At 43.2% G+C, this 12,731-nt stretch overlaps 1 protein-coding gene across 1 annotated transcript; it reads right to left on the bottom strand.

Annotated features, from left to right (window-relative positions):
• Nucleotides 1-4,765: 4,765 nt before the first annotated feature.
• msantd2 (Myb/SANT DNA binding domain containing 2) lies at nucleotides 4,766-12,286 on the bottom strand. The gene is given in 5 exon segments (XM_031871649.1): nucleotides 4,766-6,992; nucleotides 8,299-8,362; nucleotides 8,456-8,711; nucleotides 11,736-11,825; nucleotides 11,827-12,286. Coding segments are annotated over 5 exon segments (1,674 nt in total). The 5' UTR covers nucleotides 12,169-12,286; the 3' UTR covers nucleotides 4,766-6,070.
• Nucleotides 12,287-12,731: the final 445 nt, after the last annotated feature.

Consider the following 12,731-nt stretch of genomic DNA (forward strand, 5'->3'; position numbering starts at 1 on the left):
ACCTGTCCTGAGGTTCGTTGAGTGCAGGTGCAAAGGCTATTTTTCATGTGCAATTTTGGATATAATTCTGAATTTGACAATAATGTTAAAGCTCCAAACATGTGATGCAATATGTAGAAATTATAAATATGATTATGTGGTTGGAAACGAGTCATATATCTTTCCCTAATGTTCCTTAAAAACATTAACATAAAAGAAATGTAAAAACACTGTAAAACATAGTTTAAACAAATTATCCAAATATCTTTGTGCATAGATGTTAGAAAAAACATTCATTGTGAAATACAAATACAGATTATTAAATAATTTCCTCAATTTCTATCAAAAAACGTCATACTTCAAATGTCTCACTGCAGACTTGAATGTTTCTCTAAAAAAGAAAAAGGGGCCAAAACGGTGTTTTGTCAAATTCTAGGCATGCGTGTGCTATTCGCCAATTTCAAATACCCTGGCTCAAGCTTTTTCGACAATAAGCCTATTTTCCAAACCCACACAACTAAAGCTCCATCCTTTCCCCAGCCTCCCCTTGAAGATCTTCAGCTCCTGCTCTATCATGTGTGAAGAGGTGTGGGTCTGAAAGCAGAGAAACAGACTGGACTCAGCTTGACGTGAATTCCCAAGGTGCAGCTCACCCCCCGATGTAAAAATATGGACTGACCTGTGCTCTCCGCAGTGGTCAGACCCTTTTATTTCATTTTCTAAGGTTGCCCTGTTGCCTCAGCAACAAGAGTGAGGCTAATGCAGGACGACTGCTCAATTATGAGAGGTGAACAAGGGTTATTCCTGTGATCAAATCCAAAGAAGCAGGGTCCAAGCCTTATGGGGATGAGATTTTGTTGTATTGCTGTAAATTGCATCTGGGCCTCCAGCTGGAATCCACAGCATTCAGGGGACGGCTGTCACAACAGGCCTGCTTTTACTTTGCTGAAAGAATCATTTGAGCAGCACTGGATTCTGGACCACACTGTTAATCCAAACAGATAGTCTGGTCCAATGACGAGCAAACCTGACACCTAGAGGCCAAACATATTGCTTGGTAATTATTCTATATGATATTCAGTGCATCAATGTGCATCAAACAGCTATTATATGTAAAGACATGGTGGAGTCACCCTCCCTCTGTGTGTGTGTTGTTATCTGAGCTTCTCTGAGCTTTATTTAAATAACCGGGCCGGCATGCTCAAGGATGCCGCTCTGCTCTCATAGGGCACTTATAGCCCATAAAGCGTCGTCGTGGAAACGTAGGACCCACCCTCAGGTAAACACTGTTAGCTCAGTCAGCACCGTTACCGTGGTCTGCACTGTTAGCTCCTAGTGGTTGAGAGCCGTTGAGAGCCAATAGAAATCCCCTCCATCTCATATGAAGATCATTTTGGTCTTTTCTAATCTCATGGGGTTGTTCTCAAAAAAAGGGAGAATCTTTAACAAAAAAGTGCAGCAATACACATAAACCATTTCACCTTCATCTTGATTTCTGCAAATATATAGGAAATCCTGAGGAACAGCACTGCATTCATACAAAGAAGATATTACCAAGGTCTCAAGTGCAACACTAGAAACCCACCAACATGCAGTGAACAGTGTTTGCTCTTGTTATTCCTGACAGGCTGCAGAGAGGCAGAGGTGCTGATGTGCAGTGTCCTCCTACTGCTCATGTTTGCTAATTCAACGCAAGCTCTTCTGCCGTGCGGCTGGACCAGCCTCCAGAAACTAGTTGTAGTTTATGTGTCACTCCATCGCTCCACCCTGAGCATTTAGACTTTAAACGGTTGGCTTCTCTCAACATAAACAAGAACAATTTGGGAAATAGTTTGGGTGAAATAGACAGTAGGAGGACACTGGAGTAGAGGATAAACTGGTTTATAGAGCAGAGACATGCTCACTGATCAGAGTCCTGTCCTCCCTCTTCTGGACAGAGACACACAGGCTGCAGCAGAGGACACTGATCACTTCGGGTCATGTTTCCATGTTTCAGAGTTCACCTCTATATTAATGTCTGCAGCTCACAAACAGTATGAGTTTGATCCATGATGCTTTGATGACAAAACAGTAAAGTAGATTATTCCAATGTATATTCTGTTCAAGTTATTACACATCAAATACACAAGTTATAATGGAATATTTATTCACGTTAAGTGTCATTCCGATCATTGTCTCAGAAATATGTTGGGCCTACAGTGTAAATATAATGTAACATTAATTATTAACTGACTGAGTCAGACACTTTGTTCATTACAAAAAGAGCAGCATGCATGTTTTCTATTTGCATAAACTGTGTGACACGTGGTGCGTACATTCCCTTCCCTGGCTCTAATGGCACATGTTTGTTGAAGTCTTGATGAAACAGAAACAGAGAATTGATCTAAAGGCGAGGTTTGTAAAAGCTCAGCGGCATTGCTGTCTCTCTGCACAAACATCACATCCACACGTTGTGTCATTGTGCCCCCCCCCCCCCCAGAGGACCCTTTGAGTTATTAGTCATCTCTCCGCATCGGTCCCCCTGCTTTCTACTTAATCAGGTATTAATGCCTTTCAAAGCCGATCTCTTTACTCCACAGTGAAGGACTTGAAGTCAGTTCCACTCGGCTGTGTGGGGATTTTCAGCAACAGCTCTCTGTGTCCATCTCCTGGTGACATGGGTGAGTTACAGTCCCGAGCGTCACCACGGTCCTCAGCTGCTGCAGCTTCATCCTCTGACATTTCTAATCACAGAGGGATTGATGCTCTGCATCAGGGGTCACCAACCTTTCTCACATGAGGCACCATTTTTTAATTATCTTGTTTATCAGTGTGCTGTATCGACATTAGGTTTTCCATTATGTTTAATTATGACAACACATAAACATGTAATATTATTCTGTCCATATAGGCAACGTGCTCAGCAATGTTTCTTAAAGGTTTTCCTCCCATAATCAGGACATCGTCATTCGATACCAGAAGGTTGACATCCTTATGAAAAGTCCACATCTGAGTTGAGGTAATCAATATGTAATCTTGCAAATTGTGAGTTTTCTGTCTTAAATTTGCCACTTTAATCTTTGAGAACATCAACATTTTTTTCTTCTCATAAATTTACAATTTTGACAATTTACAATTCAGAGTTTTTTCCCATAATATTACCCGGCTCCGTATTATTCTTATTTTCTTTACCAAATGGCCCAATTACGCCCTCAGACATTTGTCATCTTAATATATGAATAAAACGATGATGCTACAGATGTTTGTGGAGCATTTATGCCGCCTTTTTTTGTGAAACATCAGACGTCTTCAGTGTGTCACCTTGGTGAACCTGGACGTTTGTATTGCACCACTACAGGTTTCCATCTGAACATAGAATACTACATGATTGAGGGCAGCATGATGCAGCTGTACATGTATCAGATTCTAATGTGAGCTCAAACAAACACCCAGCAGCCCGTTCTCACCGTGTGTCACATGACAGTGAGCGCTCCATTTATTGTTTTTTCAAACATGTAAACATACAAGACGGTGACTTCAAAACAATCGCATACAAGACGTGGTGTCAACCAATAAAATAGAAAATATCATATTCATCTTCATATACTGTATACCCAAACAAATAAACATTGCAAGTTTGCAAAAGCCGGAATGCTCAAGAACATCGATATTTTTAAATATATATATATATATATATATATATATATATATACACATTATAGATATTTAAGGTAGATTTCATATAGATTCAATATGGACTTCTCCCTTTTCTGATTCTTCTCTACACTAGTCCTCTCCTGGCACATTGCACATAACCTCAGGAATCATATCATAAAGTTGAGTTACAAGTCGAGGATGAGTTTACCCCTGCAGATTAATGTCTGAACCTGACTAGAAGTAGCTCAGTGCTCCAGGCCCGGTGTACACCCATGAGAGGAGTGTGTGTGTTGGTCTCCTGTTACCAATAACCCCAGTGCTGCAGCTCGAGATGCTCCAAAGATCTGCCCACCAATACGTATCACAGAGCGGTGGACACTGGTCCATTCTAAGACGCATCGTGATACTTTCTCTCTCTCTCCCTCCGCAGGCGTTTCACCGAGGGCAGAGCTTTGCACAGAGACGGTGTTCACACACTTGTTACGATTATTAGCTGTTCTGTTTCAACAATGTTGGATTTTTAAAAATGTGCTTGCAGGCTGCAGTTCAAACATGGTGTTGTTCTGTTCACCAAGTCAAATAAGAGCAATGAGTAAGGAAAGCATCGCTCGCCGCTAGGCTAATTCACACGGTGTAAAACCTCAGAGGCATTCAGTGCCGTCTTAGAGCTGCTATGTGAAGTCCTTATTTCTGTAGATTACAGCACACCTGGAATGGCCTGCATAGCAATTTATGCTTAGTCATCTTTCTGTACTGAGGTGGCTCACACAGATGCTGGTTTTTCATTAGACTGTTGTAGTCAGATTTTTTGAAAGCACTTTCTAAATAAAAAGCGAGTTCAGGTTTATCTGACTGCTTGTATTAACTGATGAAGAAGTAGGCATGAGCAGTAGCTCTGAATGTTGAGGATGCGATGCGATGCATCCAATCCAGCGAGTCGCTGACCGGTGAATCAAAATGTAATTGTGAGTAAGATTCACACCTCTAACACACATCGGCTTAATATCAGGGATTTCTCTTCTCTAGCTGATACCATGGCACAAACAACACAAGGAGTAAATGAATTATGCCCTATTCCACAATATCTCACTCTAAATACCACCGAGCTAGTCAGGCATGTGAATGTGCATGAGCGCTATGAAAGACCATGCAACAAAGAGAGTGAGGAGGCCGAGCACACAGCAGCAGGTGGTACAGTGTGCTGTGATGAAGTTTCATTGAATCTTCACAGAGCCCAGTATCAGAAAACGCCTGCGATACAGCTTAACATGTGGGAGGGTATCGGCCGGTACGGGAGCCTGTGCACCGGTCAGGTGCCACGTTATCATACCAACCATCATGACAAAAACAATCCGTGCACAACTTTTTAGTACTGTAACTGTAGTATTATCGCAGCTGCACTTTAACAATTTATTCAAGGAATTGTTATTTATTTCTAGATGTATTTATTGAAATGATTTTTCAGTAGAAAGTGGCTTTCCTTCTCTGTATGTATTTGTTCATGTTTTAGAAAAGGATTAACCTGAGCCAGGCCATACATCAATGATAGCATCATATCACATCCGTAAAACAGAATAATATATGCATCTTTTTCTTTCCAAAGCACTGGTATCGGATCGATACTCTGTATTGGTTGATACGCAAGTGCAGGTATCAGAACATCTCTACAGATAATGAATGATAAGCAGCGTGAGAAAGGTTTCCAATAGTCTGCATTATTTACAGCGCCGTCAGCACACGTGGCGTTATATTTACCGGCTGCACAGAGCCGCTGTGACAGGTCGGCATCAGGCGGCACGTGTGGTTTACTGTGCTGAATTGAAATGGAGAGGAAACCACGCCCAACCGGCGGTTGTGTTAGTGCACCCAGCGTTCCCAGGTATCCGCATTGGTCGATACCACCCGATCTGCATGGAAGCATCCCCAGCTGCAGCCCGGTAACACGTGCAAAAACATAAGGCATAAACCAGCACGCTACCCTTCCATGCTTTTCTGAGTTCAGGTCCGCAGCTCAACAGTCACAGTAAAGGCAGACCGTGGTCCGCTTGCTGCCTTGTTCGCTACATCCTACTGAGGTAGACGGATGCATGCTGCAGTAGTCACCTAGCCAACCCCATGCTCCCTGATGAGGCAATACTTATCTACACTAAACGAGCAGCAGAAACCTTTGTAGTGCACATAAGCCTTAAATAATAAGTACATACTTCTTGGATGTTGCAGCTCTGTAATACTTAAGTTAGCGTTCCCGCATCTCTGAACAATAAATCCACTTTATCGTCACTCTTTTTAGACTTAATGAGGGTCTGATGAGAAATCAGTTCAATAGGCTGCAAAAGACTCCTGCACACATCCATGCGTGGAAGCAGACAGAATCACCTTTCATGTTGCCTCGCTGGCTGGAACGCTTTGCTAATCGTATCTTTAGTCGATACAACAAGCGAAACGCAGAGTGTTGTTACGACGTTTCTTTGTTGTTGTATTTCAAGGGACAGCCGACGGCCGTCTCCAGGCACTCCAGCAGGGAGCCGGCCGAGAGGAAGTCCAGCTCCACCTCGATGAATTTGATGTAAATGGCAAAACGCTGCGATGAGTCCTCGGCCCCGTCCCCGCTCTGATTCGCGATGCCACCGCGGCAGTTCTCCTGCAGGAAACGCGTCACGCCAGAGGGTTCGCCGTGGGCGTAGTGTTTGCCGGAGCCTTGGAAGTGCTGGAAGAGACTCTGCTGTATGGTCCTCTCCTCCGCTATGCCCAGGTAGCAGTAAGTGACTTCACACCTAGTCCTGTCCCACCTCTCCGGACCTTCTCCGTCGGCCTGACTGTGCGCTCCGTTCTCCGACTCGCGGCGAGGCGAGCTGCGGTCTTCGCCGTCGCCCCAGGGAAAGGTGTGAGCGGCATCGTGAAAGGGCGACGCCGCCTCGTAGCCGATGGCGTATAGTCCGTACGCCTTGGGGATGTCCCCAGGAAGGAGGTAGTGGGATGTGCTCTTGCCGCAGCCCGCCGCCCTGGACTGGGAAACAGGGATCCAGTCCACCTCCATGTGGAGCTCCAGGCAGCGCGCCTCGCTGATGGTGATGTCCAGGAACTTGTAGTAGACGTTCTTCCAGTTCATCTTCTGGACCCTGGTCATGACGACGCGGCCCTCGGGCTTCTCTGGGTTGAAGTACTCGCGGAGCCTCTTGCCCAGCGGCACCTGCGAGCTGATTTCGGCATAGTGGTACCGCACGTCCTCGCGCCAGCGCGTGTTGTAGCCCACGCCGAAGATGGCCAGCTTGTTGGACAGGTGCAGCCGAGAAAACTCCGTCCATGTCTGGAAGTGTTCCCATTTCAGCTGCACCGACTCCAGGATGCGCATCACAGTCTGCATCGTCTCCCTTTTCCTGCAGAGAACCCAGGGTACAGAATTATGACGCAGCAATAAATCACTATTACCTTTGTGAAAAGCACAAAAAGCACCTTGTTAACCTCTATGAACTATTCAATGGCCTTTGACACAGTAAATAGGGGCGAAAGTACAAATGTACCACAAAAGAAGGTGGAGATTCCCGAAAGCCCTCATGAGCAGGGTTTAAAAAGCTCTGGGGTGACTTCTAGAGGCCCCAATACATTACTTATAATGCCTTATGATCTGCTTATAGCACTGTATATGTATAGTAATAAGCACTCATACATATTCATAATGCATTATTACAGTAGTCTGAACACATAATAAAGGATTTTATAACAAATTATGAGGTCAAGTATCATAATATTTCATAATTGTTGGTCACTTACTGACAATGTATCTTTGCAAGGATATAGAATTCCCATAGTTGTATCACATTATTATCTTTTCACAGCACATTACAATCACTGTTATTAATAGTATAAAGTGATTGTATAGAACATATTCTCACCACAGCTTTTCTCTCATGCACCTGTCGACCTACTGGTGTGACTAAGTTTGCTCTATTAAGTCAAGTACAAATGACTTTTACAATGTTTTCAGTGTTGTTCTTGCATAGATGTAATGTCACTGACCACTTAGAGTAACTAAGTATCACATTATAATGTTTTATAACGGTGATTAGAATACATCATATAAATGATGGGGTGCTCGAGTCCCCTCGCTCCCCTCTCCAGTCTAAATATATTATATATGTCTAATAAAGGGCCCAAACATAAGCTTTAGAAAAAAACTTTATAGATTATAATGTATTACAACTATGAGAATGATAATAAGGTAGTAATGGTAGTAAGTGACCAGCAATTACGAAGTATTATAATACTTGACCGTATAAGTGTTAAGATTATTGTTATAAAGCATTATGAATATGCGTGAGTGCTTATAACAATAATCATAGAGCGCTATGAGCAGATTATAATGCATTAGAGACAGGAGATGGCTTCTGTGACTCCTCGTGGTAGGAGCGCTGCACATGGAACAGATCTGAAAATGACTAAAATCCAACTAATTTCTATGAATATTTTAAAGCTGAGTTCATCTTTCTTCTATTGTATGTTTATGGACTCAAACCATCCTCATCTGTAACTAACCAGCTTTGGGATAGCAAGTCCTGACCTCAGAACTAACTGGGACACATCCCATCCAGAGGAATTACATTACAGAGTTTCACATGATTCACAACTTACAGCTCATAGCTTTATATCAGACATATTCACTTCACTTTGTTATAGTTGACTTACTGGATCTGTTCTGACAGCTCGATTTGAATCTGCAGAGCTCGGTTTTTAGGCCCCTGGATTTCTTCTAGAGAGAAAAACACACACGCACACACAAGCTTAAACTCAATATTTCCGTGTCTTTCATTGCTATCTGCCCACTCCTTGCTAACACACTCACCAGTCTCCATGTCCCCCTCCTGGAAGGCCGAGTCCAGCACCTGGTTGCACCAGTCCTCCTGGGAGAAGTCTTCCAGGGTGCTGTTGTCAGACTCCATCTCCTGATACAGCCCGCTGCTGTTGATCAGCACCGGGGCACAGCTCTGGGAGTCCCAGCCTCCCTGGCCGAACACCTTCTCCAGCTGCTCTATGGTGTAGCTGCTCTTCCTTTTGCCGATGCCGTGCTCCTTCACGCGGCTGTAGCAGCGCCGCAGCGTCTGTATGTGGTGGTGGGATGAATAGAGGATTCGCTCAGCTGTTTGATGGGACAGTTCTACAGAGTAGTGACTCACAAGGAGTAGAGATATCGCTTCACAGGAAATACATTTTAATGTGAAGGTAATGGGAGGCATTTTTAGAAATGTTGACAATGCTATTTGTGGTTAGCGAACATGATTGACTCAACAGAGTGCTGCAGGGATGATGTATTTTTGTAGGCAAACCAGGAAGTTAGCATCCCAATGGTTCCCTCCTAGACGGCAACCTCCATCTCTGCCAAGTGAAGCATGTGTTAAAGCTGCATTCTCTCTAATGTCCACCAGGGGGCGACTCCTCTGGTTGTATAGAAGTCTATGAGAAAATGACTCCACTTCTCTCTTGATTTATTACCTCAGTAAACATTGTAAACATGAGTTTATGGTCTCAATCTCTAGTTTCAAGTCTTCTTCAATACAGCATGATGTTCATTTTGGAAATGATGGTCCATTTAGAGTCAAACAGACCATAAAGCAGGGGATGCTTTAGGGCGGGGCTACACAGTGATTGACAGGTCGCTGCCACTCCTACAGACTATTTTCCTTCCACAATCAATAGAAGTGTTTCCATTAGATTTTGGATTTCTAGCAGAAAATAATCTGTGTGGCAAACAAATGTTTATATTTGCACGTATTTGTCATCAAGATAATCTCCACATATGAACACCACTTTTATGATTTTTAAAGCGTGATTACAGTCAGCAGAAGTAAAAAGCTAACGTTAGGCTCTAAAGGAACTCCACCACGGTCACATGACTTCACGTCTTCAGCACTAAGCTAAAGGAGGACGAGAGTATAGTGAGGACGTTTTAACAACAGACCTGTTTCAGACGTCTAACCACAAACACATTGACTTGAGATGATGGAACCCAAAGTGTAAAAATGCTGACTCATTTCCTGGATTTTAGGAGTCATTCCTGCAGCACTCTAAACTGTTTTATATTTTCAGCACTTCTTGCAAACAGGAAGTTGTTTAGAAACATCGCAAGGACGAGGTAATGTCAAATTTTATGACATCATCTTAACCTTAACAAAGCTCAATAAAAGGTTCAGAAAACAAGGACTGACATCAATTCCCAAACAGACACATTATTAGGTATGAAAATGGTCTGCTTGTAAAAATAACTTGAGATGAGTAAACTTTACTGGTTTGAAATTTGCCTTGATGAACTAATTCCACACAATATACTACTAATAAAAGCATCAAATACTTTACATAAGATATACAAAATACCATGAGAATAAAAGATAAGTTAAAACAACAGAAGACCTAACCTAAACATGGTAAAATATGCAAAATACCATGAAGACAATCATAAAGTAAAAAGACTAAATGTATCATGAGGTGCCAGTTTACCATTCAAGAGTCAAATAGCCTCAAGAAATACACTTCTGTTAAACTGCTTGGATTTCAAAGAGAGTTGTCTGATCCTGCTCTCAGAGAGACTTTCCTCAAACAGAGAAGCTGCTGGGTGACAACAGTTACTTGACTTAGACAGGTTTGAACACGATGGTGTGTCCACAGATGTGTCACAGCTGCAGCGTCACCTTAAAAGGAGAGCAATGGTGCAGGACCTGCTCTCTGGAGCAGCAGCTCCTCACTGTAGAATGAAGCGTGGTGTCTGGGCTCAGTATATGTGGCTTTAGATGAGAAAACCTGACCTCCTGCAGGACATAATGATCCTTTTGTTACCTCGAATTTTTGCCAACCTGTTGGAATTCAAATTTTAAAGGGACAGTGTGTAGGTTTTAGTGGCATCTAGGGGTTTGTGGCAGGTTGCAACCAATGTAACCCCTCAGCTCAGCCCTCCTGTCCAGGTTTGTAGAGAACTACGGTGGCCTTCAGGTAGGAGAGTTCTCTTTTCAGGATTTTAGTACAACTAGGGGCTACTCTTATCAATACTTGGTTCTTCTGCTAAATCATTGTTTTAAAAAGGTTTATATAATTTTTAAAACAAATAAATCCAGAACAGTATTAGAAGTTATTTATAATTTAGATATATCTAAATATTGTTTCTACAGTTATGTTTACAACATCAATGTCACTATAAAGTCATTAATATCACTAGAAACAAATCTACAATGTCAACAAAATAAATTCAATTTCTGAGAGAAGTTTATGAGGAATAAAGAACATGGACATTAGACAGTATCAGTCATTCCTCTTATCTTATGTCCTTCTATCTTATGTCCTCTGTCCTCCTATCTTATGTCCTCTGTCCTCCTATCTTATGTCCTCTGTCCTCCTATCCTATGTCCTCTGTCCTCCTATTTTATGTCCTTCTATATTATGTCCTCTGTCCTCCTATCTTAAGTCCTCTGTCCTCCTATCTTAAGTCCTCTGTCCTCCTATCTTATGTCCTCTGTCCTCCTATCTTATGTCCTTCTATATTATGTCCTCTGTCCTCCTATCCTCTGTCCTCCTATCTTATGTCCTCTGTCCTCCTACCATCTGTCCTCTGTCCTCCTATCTTATGTCCTCTGTCCTCCTACCATCTGTCCTCCTATCGTAACGTAATAATCGTTTTGTTACTGCTCATTTTTGTCCACGTTATTCAAATTTTGATATTTAAAATACAGTGATGCTGAAAAGGAAAAGACACAAGGCAATGGTGGCAGAATGCATGGACAAGTGATATTAATATGGAATATGTACACAACATATGGCTGTTCCTTCTGATGACACGTGATCTTGATCTGTTACATGGAAGGTGACACTGTGAATGAGTGAATAAATAAAAGCTTTAGTTAAGTCCTGATTTCACCCTGATAGAGCAATGTGGTTGTAAATAAAAAGAACGTCAACAATGATGTTAATTTGAGGATCATCACGATGAAATAACTGAACTAAAAATCCATTGAGGTGTCATAGTTTACATGTTAGTGTGCTGTGTACTTAAAGCACGTCATGACATTATGTCAGGTGAACAACCAGTGACGGTCCTGTCTGAGGATGGAGGATGGAGGGTGGACTGCCTCCTTATTTACCTTCATCCTCTCCCTGCACTGGGATGGGGTCCTCTCGTATCCCAGCTCCGACAGGGCTCTGGACACCCGCTCGTACATGGCGGGCCCGGGGGGCCTTACCGGAGAACACGGTGCCCGCGACCTCCAGCTGCTGCATCCGCGCCTCCGTCAGCCTCTCGTTGCCCCACACCGCGATGAGGGCGTTTGTCTCGGACGGGGTCCACGACATTCCCCGGCAAGCCGTGAAGCTGTTGGAGGAGGATGAGGCCGCCGTCCGGCCCGCGGTCCCCGAGCATACGTTCAGAGGCGAGAAGCGGTTAGGCGTCGAAGGGTTGGAGTGGTATTGATTACTGTCACTCAAATCCTCCGACTCGGGGGATGGCACCTCGGTTTTCGGTATCTTTAACGGCGTCGATATCTCTGGAGAATGCTCTGCTGTACTGGACGCCGCCATGTTGCCTCTGTTGCTAAGGGGAGGGGGAGGGAGGGTGACGTTCGGGGCTGTACGCTGGGAGGCATGGAGGAAAACACGGGGTGGATCCTTGGGGGGAGTCGCAAAGGAGGATCCTGGAAGACTTTGAGTTGCAGGTAAACAAACAAATAAACAAACAAACAACCGACGTCTCGACCAAGTCATCTTCGCGCCCTAACCATGACACCGTGACGGGGCGTGGTTATGAATTTATGACCGCATCAGATGATGTCTCTCCTCCGCCTCCTTTAAAAAATATAATAAAAGATTAAATAATTATAATGAAATAATAGCCTGCTCCAGATATGAGCCCCCTTTTGACTCGAAAATAATGTCACTGCAGAGGTGTGCTGTGTGGCAGCAGACAACCTTGCAGCATGAATGTGCTTGTTTTTATGTTTCAATCATCATCATAAATTACAGTTTTGACTTTTTATTCGATGACTTAATACAGAAAGAGGGTTTAATCTTACAACAGGCCCCTTTTTCACTGCAGATATTTGGAGTTGTCATAGCAGAAGCACAGATGTTTATTTAAACCAGCT

The sequence above is a fragment of the Anarrhichthys ocellatus genome, unplaced genomic scaffold (genome assembly GCF_004355925.1).
Source record: "Anarrhichthys ocellatus isolate YVR2014 unplaced genomic scaffold, GSC_Weel_1.0 scaffold59, whole genome shotgun sequence".
Taxonomy (NCBI): Eukaryota; Metazoa; Chordata; class Actinopteri; order Perciformes; family Anarhichadidae; genus Anarrhichthys; species Anarrhichthys ocellatus.